Here is a 20,187-nt window from a genome sequence, read left to right on the forward strand (position 1 = left end):
TCTAATAGGTTAGACAAACTAAGTCCCGGTCACGTTGGAAGTTACGAGCTGGGGACTATTTTCAGGCGCTGCGTCATATCATTACGCCTGCTGCACTCATGGTACGGCAGCAAAGTTTCTTGACTATTACGCAGGAATGAGAGTATAGTTCCTAGCCATATCAGCCTAGAAAATCGCAACTTTACATTTTCCGTCGGTCTTAGTACACGATGTAACTACAGAAGAGTCAAGTTTTAAATAGGAAAAATATCGAAACTCTTTGGTCATTTTTTTGAGAGAGATGCTAATGGTCATGTCCGATTCAATGATCTATGCCAAGCTATGCTAAAAGTGGTACCGCCAGACCCGGAGATCGGCTGAATGGATTCGAAAACGGTAAAACTCAACTGTTTAACTCTGGGGGAGTTGTAAAATGAGCCTATTTCCAAAAAAAGTGGAGTATCCCTTTAAATTCTATAAGGAATTTCATAATAGAAGATAAAGTCAGTATTCATGCCAAATGTTGAGTTTGCTTACATAATGGCATAACAGAACGTTTAAACACATTTAAAATCAAAGACAAGCAAAAGATGAAAAGCTCATTTAGATATAAAAGAGAGAGAGAGAACACCCCACATTCCATCACACAGCATGTGAAATGACTGCCATTCTGCAAGGTGCGAACAAAATGGAGAGCTGCATTAAAACTACAAGTCCCAGAAAGCCTTGTGCTCCGTTTCCTGCATATATGGCCAGCTGACTTCCGGTGTCTTTAAATTCTCAACCATTAATCTGATCGAACGCTGCGAGTGATTTTGGCTACATCTAATCTGATTATAACGATGGATATACCCATCAGTTAATATATCACGAAAGCACTGGACCATCAAACGACCGCGCCTGATTTGATAGGCGTCTGTAACTCGATCAAAGCGGTCGTTTTAGTTCCTCTTTATTTTGCCGCAGTCAAAATTATTCCAGCTCAAGGCCAGCGGTCGCGCGCACTTTCTCTGCTCATACAACCGTTCACATCTCTCGCATCATAATCGAGACATCTCTCTTCTTTAATGGTTCGTGTATCATCGTTTTGATGTGTCTTTGATTTTGGACTATATATTTTTTTCCTGATCAGCAGTCGAGCTCATCCTGGTTTGGTGTCTGATTCACAGGCAGGTCTGGATTCCTAACACGGATTCAAGCACTCAAGCTGATATATAATGCTGATCCAGTAATACAAACAACAGTTTGGCTTCACGTCAAGTAGAGCAAAGGTATGTGACGTTTGTTTTTGTTGCATTTCCAGGAGCAGCTCCGCTCTTAAACGTCTATCTGTTTATAAGCCATATGCTCTGTATTGTTTATATGGCTGTAACGTTATATTGTTTTCGGTGATTCATTAATCAGTATATCGGATCACTTAAGTTAGAGTTACTACCTAGCAGTTAACTTTCTCGCTAAACATTCACCAGGATCTCGTGAATTAGTGTTTGTCTAGTGTTTGTAATGTCTTGTCATCTTACCTGTATGTTGTTAGACTTTGCAGTTTTTCTTAGTAAACTGTCACTTAAGATAGTAATTAGTTATCTCGTGTTAATGCTGGTTTGACCACTGGACTGTGTATAGTAAACAAACCTGTGTGGCATGTTGTGAATAATTGACTTGGTGTTAGGCTGTGCAAGGCAGTGAAAGGCCTGAGGGAGAAGACACATACTGAGTCTTTGTGCCAGGGGTTGTGCTGCCCTCTCACTGCTGGTCAACCATCGATTCCTGGCTTGCCCTCCACCTCTGATCACAGCCATGACCTCTCAGAGAGATCCTGACACAGTGAGTATATCAGGCCAGATCTCTCTTTACATCCTGCACCATTGCACAATATCAACATGATGAGCATCAGGTGTCATTTTAGAATGCGTTCAAATCTTAAAGGTACTAAATATGTACATTTTTGTCATCTATTTGTACCTTGTTGCTCCACAGAACTGATTATATTTTCAATATTTTGTCTGTTAAATGCAATAAAAGTTACTTGGCACAATGTTCATGCTGCTCCTTTCCATGCTATGAAAGTGCATGGTGACCATGGCTGTCAAGTTATAAGACGGGGGAAACTATGATTCATGAACTATTTTTCAAACCTTTGATGGCTTTATCTGATGAATAGACTAAACTTTGCATCATTATTCACAAAAATCTACATGCATCTTGCATGTTTTATGCAAACCAAGGGCAAACAGATGATGACCGTTTTCATTGTAAACTGTTCCCTTTATCCGCATTTGTGGGGAGACGTCATTGCATTTCTGTCTGTGAAATAATTTATTAGTTTAAGCCTAAAAATGTTATGTTATTGTAAACCACTCAGTTACTACTGTAAACTTCATTTTTGTTTATTGAAACTAATGAAAATGACAAAAGCACATAATTAAACTACAAAATAAAAAAAGAAATACTGTAATAGTATATAAATAATAGAGAAGTTGTGAATTTGAAATGAACAAACTAAGTTAATCTTGTATGTTACAGTCTCAGTCTAACTGTTGCTTTGAGATTACTTACTGCCATTATTTGGGGATGGGGCAAATGGTGATGCCTTTAAGCTCTCGATTTGAAAGTGACATGACGTGTAGCCAAGTATGGTGTCCCATACTCGGAATTTTGGGATGAAAGCAACATGATTGAAGTTATTGCAGACAAATTTATAAGCCGTGAGATTATAGAGGTGTTTGCGTACTGTTTCTGGGGCATTTAGGCAGATTTGGTGTTTTGTATTTGTCAAGGCTTTAAGAACTGGGGCAGCAGGGAGTGCTTATTTGTTTGTTATGCTCTCGTCTATATTATCCATCACAGATTTGCTGATAACACCCTAAATCCACCCGAGCAGGCTGGAGAAGGGCTTTCTGTGCCTTTATCGGGGGTTTGTAAACAGTCTGTTTTCATGACGTCATGCATCATGCTTTGACCTCTTTTGTTCTCACTGCTGGTTCCCCATAGGTGAAAGCCGAATACTTTCAAGAGTGTCTGAATGGGGGTGGGGTGCCCTACATTGCAAATGCCCTCGGCACAGGAGCCTGATTTCACAGTAGGTTAGGTTAGGGCATTGGGGGGCCCTTAGTAAGGATTTAGCTGGCACGTGGTGCGAGAGGATGAACACATTTTTGTGGCTGGAAGAGGTTGTCCTTTTCCTGTCATGTTATTTGATTGCTTCCACTATTTGGGTCATGACCTGGGCTGCTGTCACGGTGGGGTGGAAGGAAAACTCGGGCCCCCCTATTGCGAGCTGGTGTTAATGCCACGAATATAGTATGTTTGACTCAAATTAAATAATAATATAAACCGATTTACTCAACTTGTACTCAGTTGAAACAGAGGAACTGAATGTCTTCTTTCACTTCCACTTTCTCAGAAACATGTTGAAAGTTGTTCCTGGTCCGCTGACTGGTTGCAGTGTCTCCATGAAGCTAGTTTTCCTTCGTTTTTGTGTTTTTTGTATGTGGCTTTATACACAGCAGTGCCAGGGCCAACTGGCTCACCTTCTTAGCCCCCCTCCCCACCCCTTTCTTCATCTGATTCTGAACGAAAGCATTAATGCCCAGCCAAGCTCTGTACACTGAGTTTGGGTGATGTAATTTTTAAAGTGCAGTCATTGAAAACCATGAGGCGGCAGGGGGACGTTTAAACCCTGGAAGAAATAAACTAGAACAAGAGACTCTTTGGAATCTCAAAGTTCCTGGTCTGATTTTAATTATGGGTTGATATATTGGCACTCTGTGTCTTTTCTATGCGGACATTGAGTCTTATGGTGCTTTTTATATTCAAAGAGGATGCTGCCAAATTTATTAAGTTCAGTTCAGTTCCTAAATTGGGCAGTGTGGCGAAATCACTATCTTGTGTTGGTTGATCAAGGTCAGGTCATCATTGCAAGGCTAAACTTTTTTTTTTTTTTTTTTTTTTTTTTTCTTCTGATGTATTGAATATTGTTGCAAACTGATTTAAAATTGAAACCACTGTAAAATTGTTTAGCTGGCTAACATAGATTAGATTTATTTGTTATTATTGTCTTTAAGCATTAATTAGAATGAGTTAAAAATGCTTAAATCAGTAAGGTTTGGAACTGTATGTTATTGTTTTCCAGCAAAATTATGTCTGAATTTATAGCTGTTGTAACAATTATTGCTGGAATTTATTTAAAATGAATTACAATTATTATAGTACAATCATTATTATTATTATTATTATTATTATTATTATAAAATAGTAATTAAATAATAGTAAAATAATTTTTTGTTTTATTTTTATTCTGAGAAATGTTTTAAATTATTGTTGGCAGTAAAAATCAAATAATCCTTATGTTTTAGGCAGCATGATGGATCTCTTAAACGTATGAACATTGGCCTTTGTGGTGTTAATACTGATTGTAAAGGCATTGTCTGTCTGTTGCTTTTTAATAGGACTCATGCATGGGGCAAATTTATTGTGCTAATCCACCATGCTGCTCCCCTCATCCTGCAAGGGGTTATGCATGGGCCATGTAAATTTAATAACTCAGCCCTGGGTTGTCTGGGACACCTGGGGTTATCTCATTAGGGTGAAGGGGTGTCTAGGAAAGGAGGGGAGGGGGTACTGGTATCACTACATGCAAACGAAAAGGCATTAGCACTTCCTCTCTGCCCTACCCTGCGTTTCCCCACTCACCAGACCTTTTCACAGGAACCTTTAAAGAGGGTAGCCGCTAGTTTCACCCTTAAAGCTGAACATAAATCTAATTAGGAGGGAATGCCCATTTCTGCAAAGGACTCTCCAGGTCGTCTCATGTTTTGTGGGGTGAGCGCAGATAAAAGGGTCATTGAGGTCTATTTGGTGGAAATGTCTCTGTGTATGAGATATAGGGCACTGCTTCACAATTTAAAGATTTAATTAGTTTCCTCTCTCCTTTCACTCGGATACAGGTGAATCTACGGCTGATCCTTGTAAGTGGGAAGACGCAGGATTTCACTTTCTCTCCGAATGACTCTGCCACAGACATTGCCCGCCATGTTTTTGAAAACTGGCCAGCAGGTATGTTTTGAGTGTATATTTTAATTGTATTTGTAGCTAAAGTATTGTATTTGTGTTTAACACACTTTTTTGTGCACAGAAAGTTTTAGTTAAACTCAATAATATATGTGGAACTGCTAAACATCATCCACTGTAAAATGTTATTAACAATGTAAAAAAAAATTGGTGAACAATCACTTTGAAATGGCAACACTATCATTCAAAAGTTTAGGGTCCGTAAGATTTTTTTGAAAGAGATTAATACATTTATTCAGAAAGGATGCATTATATTGATTAAAAGTGACTAAAGAGTTTTCTATTTCAAATAAATGCTGTTGTTTTGAACTTTCTATTCATTAAACAATCTTTTCTCAAAAATATTAAACATAACTTATAACTGTTCAACATTGATGGTAAGAAGAAATGTTTCATGAGCACCAAATCAGCATATAAGAATGATTTCTGAAGGATAATGTGACTGAAGACGGGATTAATGATGCTTTGCCATCACAGATAAATGCAGCCTAAGGTGAGCATAATAAAACCTTAACTTTTGAATGGTAGTGTCTGTCATAGATGTATATGGAATAAATATATGGATTAGATACTTTTCTTATTGCTGATTTACTTTCACTGGATATCATCTTTGACCACATGCGGTCCAACTATGATCTTGACCATTTTTTTCATAGTGAAGCTTCATGCAAGCCTGTTTCAGTAGTGAATGTAATGACTTGCATTGCAGGCTGGGAAGAGGAGAGTGTGAGCAGCCCCAGCATCCTGAGGCTGATCTTCCAGGGCCGCTTCCTGCATGGCAATGTCACACTAGGAGGTGAGCACTAGACCTTGTCTGCGTGTCTGTCACAGTCAACGCACTTTGACAGTGCTGTTGTTTCGCTCTCTTTGTCTGTCTCTACGTTATTGTGAGGACAGTGAAAGTGGATGTTAAAATATGCTGGAGGTCAGAAGCTGTTTGTACTTGGCAAAGTAGCCAAGTTGTTTGCAGATATTCAGAATGCCACTTCTCTGTTGAATAGCTCTGAAGTTGCCCCCTGGCCGAACAACTGTCATGCACTTGGTTGCCAGAGAGACGCTGCCAGAGCCGAACTCCCATGGTAAGTCCTGATATATTCCTCTGGCAAGCTCCTACTGCTCTAAACACGGCTAAATGTCTTTGGCTTGCCAATCCACATCCACTTTTTTGTTTTAAGGACAAGGACACAGCGGTAATTGGAGGACTGATGCCAGGTAGCAACTGGCTTAAATCTTCCAGACACATTATAATAATAAAGATGCAAACGGTCACATTAACACTGAACTTTATCCAGTCACACAATGCTGAGTCAAAACTGTAACGTAAGATCTGTAAAGTCTGTAACTTTCTTGGTACTTCCGGTTTAACCAGTTGTGCTGGCTTTATTGAAGCAAGCTTCTTGTTCACTATGACTTGTCATTATTATATTTGGAATGAGGAAGCAGGTTGCATGCTTTGATGTACTGATAATATAAAATAGAAACACTGGCTTCAGAGCAGAGGCTTGTTTTAGGCAGCATTCACACTGAAGCGTTCACAATAGATAAAGTTAAAGGGGTGGTATAATGCGCTTTTCACAAGATGTAAAATAAGTCTTTGATGTCCCCAGAGTGTGTATGTCAAGTTTTAGCTCAAAATACCCCACAGATAATTTTATACAGCATGTTAAAGTTGTCACTTCTTGAGGGCGAGCAAAAACGCACCATTTTGTGTCTGTCCCTTTAAATGCAAATGAGCTGATGCTCCCGGCACAGAGGGCGGTGTCCTTTTACCTCACACAGTGAAGCACTGATATTTTAAAAATATCAAAAAAAAATTAAAAACTTTTAGCCTTTTATGTTCAAACCGAAGTCAGAAAGATGGAGAGACTTGAGAAGAAGTGACAACATGTAGACAACATTTCTGAATGGTTAGTCGGTGAATTTATGTAGTTTATGTGTAGTTATCTTCTAGTCATTGATTAGCATATTCTGTCTTGATAATCTATAAATCGTGTTCTGGGGGCGGGGTTTATGTAAATTTTAGGGTTGGTGATGTCACTCACCCGGGAGGAATGTCGTGTAGTCCCTACCAGACGTTTGTTGTAGTCCTTAAAAAACGATTTCTTTAAAAGCAAATATCTCCCTTTGCTTTGAACTTTGAGCGTCATAACTTAACAGATGTTGTTTATGCTCAAACAGCAACATTACACATTAACTAAAGTTAGAAAAGTGAAATCATATTCAACCATCCCTTTAACATGAACAAATGACCCATTTGTTAGCCCTCAGTCTTTGTGGTTTTATATTTATATGATCCAAAACACAGCTAAAATTTAAAATAACTTTATGCATATTTTAAAATATAATTTATCAAAGCTGAATTTTCAGCATCATTACTCCAGTCTTCGGTCACATGATCCTTCAGAAATCATTCTAATATGCTGTTCAAGAAATATTTTTAATTATTATTATAGTTTTATTTTTGTGGAAACATTGTGATACAATTTTTTTTTTTTTTTTTTACAGGATTATTTGATTAAAAGTTCAAAAGAACAGCTTTTATTTGAAGTAGAATTTGAGGCCGATTATAAACTGGGCCTGGTTCGTATAGAGCGCCCACTTTGATCCAATCCATTCCTGATGTATAAAATCAAGTCCTGTATTTGCATTTCTCATTGAATATTCTCTTTCACTCTGAAATGCATTACATTAACTCTGCTCTGAATGTGGTTTGTTGATTTTAATACCACCCTTCATTAATTATAGACTATACCTTGTCATTCAAGGAAGAAAATGGGCTATTTCCTCCTCTGTTAAGTCATCATAGTGTCCTGCTTTTCCCTCGCATTCTTGTAACTGAAGAGTGTTTCAAAGGAGGACCTGTGATTTCTTAGGTGTCAATTAATATTTGCTCTCTTCTCGTAGGCCAGAGGAACAGGGAGAAGACTACAGAGAGCAGCTGCTGTCTACTGCTGTAAAACCCAGACAAAGCTTTCCCCACCTCCTCCTGTCCTTCTGCTCCCCGCTCCTGTCTCTGCTCACCAACCCGTGGTGCATTCTGGATGATTACAGAACAGCTCCAGGGACAGTGCGACTAGGTTTTCGTTCAGTGTTTTTGCTCCTTATAGTAGCCGGAGACTCTCTTGTGCCAAGTTTATCAAATCTCATACGTTTGCCTTGGTTTGGTTTTCTCGTTTCGTTTGGTTGCCAAAATTGATTTTTGCTTGGTAAAGTGGCCATTTGTTTATAGGCCGCCTCCTCTGAAAATATTAAACCGCGCAAATATGACATACCTGAATCATTGAAAGGAAATTATGTAAACGGATGTGCGAACAGGTTTTCAGAGGGACGTCCTGTATTCGAGAGACCTCCTGTTCTCCCAACACCCAAGTGTCAGTTTTCACTTGGCATTACACGCCTGACTCAGATGAAGCTTAATATGCGTCATTATCACAGACTTTGGTTTGCACTTAACACGGATCCTTATCTGAAGTCACTGTGTGTGTTGTAGTCTTAATCCTCCTGCCTGCCTCAAACAGAAGGAGCTTACGGAGAGAGAGGTGCGATGACACAAGCACCAGTCTGTTGCTGTGGACCGAGGGAGTCTGCTATAGCGCTGGTGGATTTGACTGTGCCATGGCCGCCTGCGTTTTTTGCCTTTGTCCTAGGACCAATCGAGAGTGGATCTCAAAGTCGCCAGACTCCTCTTACTACCTAGTTCCGTCAACATCTGTGCATGACCCTAGTCTAGTGTTTCCTCGCCCTGGGTGTGTACCAGCCGCCTTTGAAAACCATTCACCCTGTGTCTACTTGAATAGAGTTTTTTTCTTTTCTTTTCCTCGTCTCCGCTGAAGAAGCATGTGTTTGATGTGAAGTGACACAAACTGTTCTTCTTGCCCAGTCAAGATATATCATCTGTATCCTGTCCCATGCTTGTCTAAAATGCGTCCTGAGGGACACAGTCCAGGTGCAAAGAATAAGGAAATCATCCGAAAGCCTCTGTCTGGAGCGAAGGGCTGGGCTGGTAAAAGCCCCCATTATAAGCGCTATGGATTCATGGACCCCCTGCTACGTTGTTGCATTAGAGGTAAAAATGTGCGTTGGGGATGGCCGGCCCTAATGGCCTCCCACTGGGCCAGAAGAAAGAAACAATTGAGTGTTTTATTTCCTAATGTTTGTAAGCTGTCTGTTTTGTTTGCCTTTTGATTGTGGGAAATTAATATTATTAATAATGGAGTTATAATTGGGACCTTTTTATCTTGTCCAATTCTGAGTTTTTATTAGTACACATCAGATGGCTGACTCGTGTTAATTGTGTGTGTGTGTGTGTGTGTGTGGGAGTGAGAGTGGATGAGGATTTTTTTTTTTGGAAAGATAGTGAGTTTGTTGTGGAAATGTCCACAGAAACTGTCTCCAATCTTCTTTTGTTTGGCCAATTACTGCAAGAGTGTTTTATCATTGTCACTGCTATGAAAATTAGCTACAAATGATTACATGTAAAAAAAAATCCCTAAATCTTGTATTATAAATTAATAAAATCTTTCAAATAATACCGTGTAAAATGTTTTTATTTTTTATTTTTAGCATATTTATTGAATTATCAACTAAAAATTATATCTGGCCAACAATGTCACAGTCATGTAGAAATCGCGATGTGTATGTAACTGCAACACCAATTAATTGCTGCTATTAACACTATTTCAGGAACTAAATGTTCTGGCACATTATATACACTTTGGGTCTAGTGATGCCTTCTGTGAATAATAACATATGTTGAATGTCATTCTCACGTCCTTTATAAATGAATCAGCGGCACTGTGTGTTTATGTTGTGCTGTGGTTCTGCCTCTAGATGGCGATGTGGTTCCGGTTCTCTGGATGGTTCTGTGACGTTATCTATCCTTTACTGAGTGCTTTTTCCTCATGATTTTGGCCTGTCTGTCTGATCACGGTTTAATATTCGCTAGCTCTTATGTTGAGGCAATTAGCATTCTATTAAACATTTATTAAATAAACGAGCCAGCACAAACACTATTATATCTATGATAGTCAATATCGTCGCTTTGTTTATGACCATCAGTTTCCACTGACCGTTCGACAGCAGGCCCAGTCCCGTGACCTATAACATTTCTTTCCTCTTTTTAATGATTGCAACGAGCCTTAATTTATTGTAGACCTTTTCTCGTTTAATAAAATTTTCCTTCTGTTTTTGAAAAGTCCTTTCATGACTTATTGTTGAGACATGTCCAGGTTTCCAGTTGACTTTGGCAGAGAACTGGAGGAAGAGGAACTGTCCAGATCGTGCACTGACTCCAGCACACACACACACTAGTGTCTTAATCGCTTTATAGTGAACTTCTCGTGGTGTGCGTCTGTTTCTTTTTGCACTGACTGGGCCACACAATTATAATAACGCTAAAGAGTTGCGAAAGACATAATTAATTATATAAGCTAAATAGCCTATCTGTTGAAAATCTAATATTAAACATCTAAAATAATATACATCCAATGTAATATCATACTTGTGTACACTAACGTTCAAAAGTTTGGGGTCGGTAAGATTTTATTTTTAACGTTTCTTATGCTCACCAATGCTGCATTTGATAAAAAAATAAAATAAAAATACAATTAAACCCTGAACTTGTAAACAATTAGGCTAAGCTATTTACATTTTAAAATAACTTTTCTTTTTTAATATTTTTAAAATGTAATTTATTTCTTTGATGTCAAATCTGAATTTTCAGCATTAGCTACTCCAGTCATCAGTGCAGAAATCAGCCTGAATTTGGTGCTCAAGAAACATTTCTTTTTGGTGTTAAAAGCAGTTCTGCTGCATATTCACCCAAAAATTAAAAGTCTGTCTTTAATTACTCACTTCAATTACTCGTATTCACAGCCAAAAAGTTAATGTATTACAGCATTTTTAGTTATGTTTATTGAATATAATACTTGTATAGGCCTATTTGTGACTTGCTCTGCTTTAGTCAGTCTGAATCCTGTCAATATTCTAAACCTTAACTGTAATAATATACTTAACCTGTGTGAGTTCGGGTCTCTGTTGCTTGTTATGTGTGAAGGGATGGATCAGATCCAGGGTCGACCTAAACAGAAAGCTCCACTAATGGTTTAGCAGGAAGTCTCGTGGGTGATTTTAAAGAAACAATGAGAGTGACGGAGCAGCTGCCTCAACTTAAACCCCTTGCTTTATCCTTCTGTTTGGTTTTAGGGATTCCCTGAGGTCAAACACAAATATGTATGTGGTCAGTCGAAGTGGTGTGATCTATTTAACCCCTTGAGACCTTTATCCAACAAGCTCTATATATCTTGCACTCTAAAATGCACAATCTTTCATGTGGCCTCCATGTTAAATGAGTGGAAAATAATAAACGCACAGAATGATGGATGTGTCACATTCAGCTCCAGCATGGTTCTGTTTTTGCTTTTTCTTCAGGTTCCAATTCTGTCAGTCCTACTCGCAGACTGTCATTGTGGCTGATATTAAAACCAGCTGTGAACGAAGCAGGCTACCGTTAGCCTGGACTCTCTGACCGTCCATCCAGATCATTTGCTCTGTGGTATTCCGTCGCTTATCAGAGAAGCAAGTTGTAGTGCATCTGGGAGAGTATTGTGTGTCAAGCCAATTTCCCTGCCACAAAGAGGGCATGAGTGTGAGTGTCATTCTGCACGCATGCTTGCGTCCTCTGCCAAGTTGCTGCTCGAGGCATGAGAGAATCTGTAGCTGGCGGATACACGTCTTGAATGTGCGAAACTCTTTCGTGGCTGCACTAAAGGTCACGCCCCTCACCACTCACTCCAGCTCCTCCAGAAGCCATTTTCTCAATTACAGGAATGACACGAGCGAATACGACTGTGGTTTGACATAGGAAATTCTGTAAAGTAAGACCCGTGAGCTGGAGCTGCCTGACTGGAGTGGGAGGAGAACCGGACACGCTTCTTTATTTTCATGGCAGGGCCGGAGGAGGCAACGGGGCTTTGTTACATCTCCCCTTTTATTTGCCTGTTTATTTTACCAGGTGGTCCCTTGAGTTTAATAACATGCCACTGTAAAAAAAGTAGGAGCGAGAGGGAGGGCCGTTTAATAACAATGTGAGCTCTGTACCTTGTGGTGATGGAAGGAGAGAGAATGAGGGGTATAGAGGGAGGCCAGCTAAAGAGGATTTGCAGACATGTGCCTCAAAGCATTCTGGGTGGAGAGTTTCTCACACTGTTTTAGTACAGCAATGTGATAAACATCAGCTGTTGTTGTTCATTCTGTTAGCTGTCATGCAGCCATTTCAGTATTATCGCTTATCCTCTTTAGACAGTGCCCTCATGTGCTGCAATTTCTATTTGATTGATTATTCTTTGCTTTTTTTTTTTTTTGGACAATGTGGAATTTGCACATAAAATGTGAAGGCTGGATGTTTCAATTGAGCCATTTAGTACAAAATACGAATGTATAATTCTCTTAGCTATAATTTGAAACAGACTTTATATGAGGGTGAAATTCTACCACTTTTTTTGTATTAGACTTAAAGGCACTTGTTTTGAAAGCTGGAAGACACCAAATAAGTGTCAAGTTGTTGCATCTGAATCATCAAATTGAGTCTGGAGCCCTTCGAGAGCCCTATTGCCTGGTTTTCTTTACGACAGGCATTCAGGGGATCTCCATTACAGGAAGTGCACAATTTCAATTTTTAGGGGGTAAAAGGAATAATGCATTTTTGTGTTCGCTGCTATGGGTTTACAATCCAAACAAACATTATTTTCTCCTTGTTAAAAAGTTGCGAAGAATATAATGAGAACTATAGGTCTTAACGAGAGAAGATCAGAGCACAAGCGCTCTCGTTTTGCTGCCTCGCAAATTACTCACAGATGATGTGTGAACAATAAGCAAGTCTTTTTTGTTGAGGTTTTGGAACATTTTCTTGCGAACTGTCTTTCTTTGTGTAGTGAGTAAGCATTAAGAGCACTGGCTTCTCTCCTCTTGTTTCTTTTTCTTTGAGGAGATGGTGCTTTAGATGTATGACCCTCAGTATAAAGCTGAGGAGAGGGAGCCAAAATGCTCAGCGAATAGCCTTTGGGATCACTATGGAGATTTCCAGCTAAGGGGTCAGTCACAAACAAGGAGAAGCACAGACCACAGAAAATCTGTTGACTGCCTATTCCTCTCTTGAGATATTTTTTTGCATTTGGCTTCTTTGTCGTTTATTCACATACTGCTAAGTTTAGTGGCCACATTTGAAATCCATCAATTCATGCAGTGGGGCCCAAAGGTCTGAGACCACATTGAAAAAGTTTTAATAATAAAACAATTATGCAACATCACACGAGCAAGACTGCTGGCCATCAAAGTATGCTGATACTTAGACCAACAGCACGATTGTTAATGTGCTTTATTTTATATGACATTTCAATAAACAAGAAATCAATATTGACTTACCAGTTATTTTGTCCTTAACCACAGAATAAATCACACTACTGGTGTTGAATTCCTGAATGAATCAGTGTTGAGTTCTCGAATCTGTTGAGTGAATAATTCAATGACTCACTCATTAAGACAGTGGCTGCATCTGATATCGCATAATCTCTAAGTACTACTTTTGAATAAGTAATTAATTTGCATCCATTAAAAAAAGTATGTTCTACTATATATAATGTGTGTACCATGAATGTAATCCAGGCGTACAGCATTCGCCATGTTGTCATTGTATGTGACCTACCAGCAGCAGTTTGTTTTAGTAGGGAAGTATGGATATTTGGATGCAGACGGTCACTTGTTTTGTTATAGTAGCCTCAGATTTTTGTATTCTTCAGGTTTAGGAATTATTAAAACCACAAAATTAAAGCAGTTAAAATCAATGTGAGCTGTCCTTTATGGCTTTATACTTCATTGCAACTGCACACGTCGGGGGATCCTTTGCATTTATCATCTCTGAGATGCAAACAACATCCCCCATTATCCATAACTCTTCATTAGGCTTCTTCTAAACAAAATATACAGACACATGCCTAAACCAAACATTAGCTCAGTTGCTATGTTTGTCATAAAGATTTTGTTGTGTGTTTGTTTGCGTTCCTCTGCTAATCTTTCTCAAGCATTTAAAGTGGATCCATCCAATCTGCGAAAGCAGCTTGCCACACACAAACACACGCTTATGACTTAATATGACGTCTTGCTTTTAGATGTGGTACGTGAGGACTAAATCCATCTGTGCGCTTGATTTATGGTGGCTTGTTTAGAGTAGTACATTCTGACTTGAGAAAGCTTGCCGAATTATTTCTCACATTGTATAACCATGGGACTTTTTTTCGGGAACCAAATGGCCTGCCAACCCTCAGGTCACTGGAGTCTGTCATTCCATTTTGTCATCCAGCACTAAAAGTTCATAAGTGCCTTTATGTGACAGTGTATTCAAAAGGCGTATGAAGGATTTTGTTTCTGTATGTTACTTAAGACATTTAATAAATCTGCTGGACAAAACAAGTGTGAACCAGGAGTAGGTCAAAGATTGCTACATGTCATCTAGAAGTCAGTTCTCCATTTGATTTCTGCAGGACAAACAATTGAATCCAAAAACATTATATTTCACAGTGTGAGATTTATTACAAGTCTTTCTGCAAATTCTAAATGATTGTAATCCATAATGGCTGGAATCACTTTTTTTTTGTTAACAAGGATTAATGTTGCCATGCTGTCCTGCTGTTTTAACAGCACAATATCTCTCACAACACTGAGGATTTAAGGTCAGTCATTAGGAAAAGAGCTGAAGGATTACAAAGCGCTGAAAGTTTTCTGGACTCGCTTAGGCATTCTGCGGCTCCACGGATGTTCTGTACCTGCAGCTCCAGCCAAAATGAGAAAAACAGGTTGGATCAAGAAAGAAGGGAGAAAACAGTAAAAAAAAAAAAAAAAAAAAGTTTGTTTATTATCTTTTATAAAAGGTCAAAGAGAAACACAGAATGAGAGGTTGCTACATCCATACACTGCCTTTCACTGACCTATAAAGAATAAACATTCTGTATTCAGTTCACTGTGTGTCTCTCTGGTTTGAAACTTGAGTCATCTGTGCTTCATATGGCCAATAGGCAATTCTGTTCAAAATTCACTATATGGACTCAACAGATGATATTAATTCAACCTCTCCCACTACTTTGTCACAACAACATCAGTGCTTTCAGCTATAGTCTCCTTTTTTTTTTGTTCCTGGAATTTGTCATGCTCATCAAAGCCTTAACCGGTTCCTGTTGTGTTTGATTTATATACTGAAGATGTGCATTTGCAACGTTCAGTCAACCTTTCATCCTCTTGAATGCTTGTGGTTAATGTTTTTTAATGTTTGCCTTTGTATATAATGGAATCTCTGCAGTTTTCCCACCATTAAAGTGAATGTGTACATTAATTTCGTAATAGCCTCTTGTAGTTATCAAATTAATGATAATAATGCTATTATAAATTAACCAGTTTAATGCTTTTTAACACTGAAAGCAAATAATCCAATATGTATACAAATTGCCTATATGGTTTTATAACATAGATAACAAAACAATTTGTTCCGGTCCTCGAAATTGATTGGCTGCATTCCCAGGTTTCTGACTTTTCACTATTTGTATCACTCCGCATGTCTGTGTTTGTGTATTCCAGACAGACTGTGACTATTATTAATGGTGGGGAATCTGGGGATTTTTGGGATCCCTCTGACTCTGTATGGTTAGATTGTTACACACACGTTGCGACAGGTGACATGATTGAACCGTTGAATCATTTGCTTCATTATGAAACACTTATTCATTTAGTGAAACACCACAGTCTTTCCTCAGACAAGCAGGTCGAGTCTGCTTTGGCTTTGTTTGGACACAAAGACACTGACAATATTGTGTCTAAAATGTAAGTCAGTTCAGTTTCAGTCAATGTAAAGTTTATTTCTTGAGCTGTCCTATAAAAGCAATATTAAACTTGCAATTGTTCCATTTTTCTGAATATTAACACACTTGTTAGTGTGATATTGAGTGTTATAGAGATCTGAGCAGGGACAGCTTATTCTACATCTGGGGATTCCGTTTCGGTGCTGTGAAACGTGTCCAGACCAGCCTCCTGACTGATGTGGAAAATTCAGCTCACTTTATCATTTACTGGCAGACCGTTCATGACTGAAAGAACATGTCAGAAGTTCATATTCATCTGCATCTAAGAAGATAGTGTCCATGGTTCAATCTAATGTTTCATGGAAGCTTTGGGGGGAATTATGAGCTTGAAGTAAAGTGAAGGTCAAGGATATTAATCTTTCCCTTTATCCCTTTTTGTACAATGTGCTATAAACCTTCACAGGGATGCCCACAGAAATGTGTGCAACCCCAGACAGGTGGTCAGTTTATTCTGCTAGGTGTTGGCTTCCATTACGGTTGCCTGTTAAAAAACGCAGAGGAAGCCCTTGTATTATGATCATATAAAGAGCAGAGAGCTATAAATCAACTACTGCAGTCAGAGCTCCCAAACTCTGCTTCAGGCTCCACTCTGCAATTTTCTTCTCTACTATAGTAGATTCATATCAACTTGTATTTGGTTATTTTAAACAAGTTTTTTAGATAAATATTGGACTATTTTTGGCTTAGCATTCATACATAATGGGGACAAGTCACAATGTAAGAAGATCAGTGGAAGCAACTGAATATTCTGGGTTCAGTACAAGTTGAACGGGTTGAGCATAATGTTGATAATAATAATCATTTTGACTTCAAAAGCAAAAACAGGGTATGATAAGAAATGTATGTAAATCGGGCCCGTTTTTGGAGGATTTAAAAGCAGAAATGCAAAGCTTATAATTTTAGTGGTCTATTAAAAACTGTTTTTGAGGTTTAAAGCAGTTCGAATAATCATTTTACAGTTGTTTTAGGCTTTAAAAGGTTACAGCTTTACATGTTTTTTGTTTTGTTTTTGTTTTTGCTGAACCATTTATACGCCATTGGTATCACTGATACTCCTTTTGCCTGGTTCACTTCATACCTTTCAAACCACACATAGTTTGTACAACTAAATCATTTTCAATCTCAACCTATTTCTGTTAGTTGTGGTGTCCCCCAAGGTTCTGTCCAAGGTCCCTTATTGTTCCTAATTTACCTTCTCCCACTTGATAATTTCTTCTCTAAATTTGGTATTAAATTCCATTGTTACGATGACAATACACAACTTCATGTATCTACAAATCCTGATTCAATTTTTCCGCCTTCCTGTCTTACCAACTGCCTTCACGAAATAAAAGTTAGTTTTTTTGCCAACTTTCTTAAACGTACTCCTTATAGGCACTAAATCTATTCTCTCTAGGTCCTGCAGTTTTTCATTATCCATTCTTCCGGTTTTCCTTACCGCCAGGTTGGGAACTTGGGGGTCATCTTCGACAGCACTCTTTCATTTGAAGCTCACATCAATAACATAACCAGGTCTTGTTATTTTCATCTTCGTAGTATTGCTCGCCTCCGTCCATCTCTCACCCCGCGCATATTCTTGTTCATTCGCTTGTCACCTCTCGCATCGACTACTGTAATTCTCTTTTATCTGGTTTATCTAACAAGTTTCTTCATAAACTCCAGCTGATTCAGAATTCTACTGCTCGTATCATAACCCGGACTCCATCTATATAACATATATTATTACCCCATCCCTACAACAGTTTCATTGGCTCCCTTTTAAATTCCGCATTGAATTCAAAATTCTTCTCCTCACTTACAAATCTCTTCATAACCTCTCTCCATCTTACCTTTCAGATCTTTTACAGCCCTACCCCTACTCGAACTCTCCGCTCCTCTTCACTGGATCTCCTCTACTCGTCTAACCAACCACCATGCAGGGTCATAGGGCCTTTTGCCGTGCTGCTCCTCGCCTTTGGAAATCTCTCCCAGTTATTATCCGTGATTCAGACTCACTATCCCAATTTAAAGTCAAACTCAAAACTCACTTATTAAGAATAGCTTATGCTTCATGATTACTGTCTGCACTCAGATCAGGCTTTTTTAACAGTTGTTATGTTTGTAATTGTTGCTTTCCTCTTTTACTGTTTATTGACATTATTTATTTTTATTTATTACTTTGACATTGTTATCGCTATCTCTTGTTCTTGATGTATGATAACCCTGAGTGATTTGAAAGGCACCTTAAATAAAATGCATTATTATTATTATGGTATCCAGTTGCTAAAATTGGATATATCTAAAGCTATATTGCTTGTCTTTTGGCTAAACTGTTGTAGAAAATGTTTCAGTGTTTACAACTTGCCCCCTTTCTCCATTCTCTCTGCAACCCAGATTTTTTTGCTTTTTATTTTTTAAAGAAAATGACATGTGGAAATGATTTTTTTGTGATAATCAACAACATTATGCCACAAATGCTGTCTAATTTATATAGTGAACCCGGAATATTCCTTTATTCTGTCAAAATATTCCGTCTATGCTTCAGCACTGCAGGAAGAAGTTTAGTTTGACAGCTTTCAGTGTCCTCTTCACTAAACACCCTGGAAAACTATGCACATTAATCTGCAACACCTTCCCTGTAGATTTGCTCAGGAAGTCTTTAGATGGGATTGTACCTGTGAGGTCAGTAGTTTACAATCTGCTCAGGTTGTGCCAGCCACCCTGGGGCGATTTCTGTGGGTCATTTAGGAAGTATTGCATAATAACAGCTGCTTCACATTTGGTCCTCACTGACAGTTATTGGCCTTAGAACAGGACTGGCTCTGTGGCTCTGGATCTTCACCATAAATTCAGACACGACACTGGCAGCAGTACATAATATCTAAACTCCTGGAGATGATTAATTTATCTTCATCATTTCTCATATAGGTGTAGAAGGATGAGCTGGATTTCGTCTTTAAAGATGTTGGAGCTCTTGTTCTCCTGCATGCTGGAGACTGTTGGCTCCGGGAATTCGACGTTGGGGATGTGCCGGGGAAAATTGTGAAGGAGGATGTATTAGCCTGTGCTTGGCAGAGTATTAGGGAGACTAGGCTTTCTCTTGGGATACTGGATTTTGTGCTCAATCGGACCAAACAGAGAGATAGAGGTTGAACAAGAGGACACGCAGCTGCAGCCCAGTCTCTGCATCATCTCATCTCAGTCTCTCATGCTATTAATTAAGGAGCAGCGGGACTGATCTTCGAGTCTGAGCGCTGTTTACAGCTGTGCCTGCATGCTCTGAGCTGAAGTTTGATACACAAGAGGATAACAGAAAGTCAGTGCGGGACATTTATTGCACAGCTTTGCATCATTTATCTTTAATGTTGCACAACAGAAACTGGATTTGTTATGAGTGGCTCATTTGTGCTGCTGTGAGTCTGCCGTTAATGACATATGGGGCGTTTAAAAATCCAACACCTCATGCACCACAGGCCCAGATCACTGTTAAAATACTAAATCATAGGACTGTTTTCAGATCAAAGCTTCATAGCATGAAAGACTGAAGACCAGAGGTTGAGAGCTATAACAGCTCTCAAAAGATTTTTCTTGTATGTGGATGACATCCATGTTTTTCATGTTTCTTTTCTATTATTTATTTGAATAAAATTTAAAATGTAAATTTTGACTTACCTTACCAAAAACTGGATGGTATATTTTATCTGTAATCCAAAAAGAGAATTTCTGAATAAACTTTGTGGGATTTTGCCAATTTATCCTGTGTATAGCTGTCAAACGAAATACGGCAGCAACCATCAGGTTTGATGTCCAGCAAGAACAAATCATTTTTATAGTGCTTTTTGTGTTTTTTTTTTTTGTCCTTTTTTAATCTAACATATATGGGCACTACCCAGACGACAACAACATAGTGTCGGCCCACATCTGGTATACATGTGGATTCCACACGTACCAGATGTGGGCCGGATCTGGGCTACACAATGTTGCTGTCTGGGTATGAACTGCCAGTAAGAGCTGCATATATATTTAGCAAATTATCCATGTCCTGTTTCATAAAAAATATAACAAAATGTCACAGAATGACATGAGGGTCAGTAAATAAAGTAAATGAAAAAAATTGTAAATCTATAAAGAGTTTTTTCAACCAAGCACGACCCTTAAAGGCACACTATGCAGTTTCCGTTTTTCTCAAACAGCGACCCCTAGAGTCGCTGTGGCGTACTTGTATTTAATGTTACTGTCGTAAATACCACTCACG

General features: G+C 38.7%; 1 protein-coding gene across 1 annotated transcript; it reads left to right on the plus strand.

The window, feature by feature from the left end:
- Positions 1-737: 737 nt before the first annotated feature.
- ubl3b (ubiquitin-like 3b) lies at positions 738-9,578 on the plus strand. Its single transcript, XM_084431253.1, has 7 exons — positions 738-1,049; positions 1,149-1,250; positions 1,649-1,803; positions 4,926-5,034; positions 5,759-5,845; positions 6,051-6,128; positions 7,954-9,578. Exons 3-7 carry the CDS (start codon positions 1,777-1,779, stop codon positions 8,004-8,006), a joined length of 354 nt encoding a protein of 117 aa, XP_084287379.1. The 5' UTR covers positions 738-1,049; positions 1,149-1,250; positions 1,649-1,776; the 3' UTR covers positions 8,007-9,578.
- Positions 9,579-20,187: the final 10,609 nt, after the last annotated feature.

Source organism: Rutilus rutilus (genome assembly GCF_951802725.1).
Source record: "Rutilus rutilus genome assembly, chromosome: 14".
Taxonomy (NCBI): Eukaryota; Metazoa; Chordata; class Actinopteri; order Cypriniformes; family Leuciscidae; genus Rutilus; species Rutilus rutilus.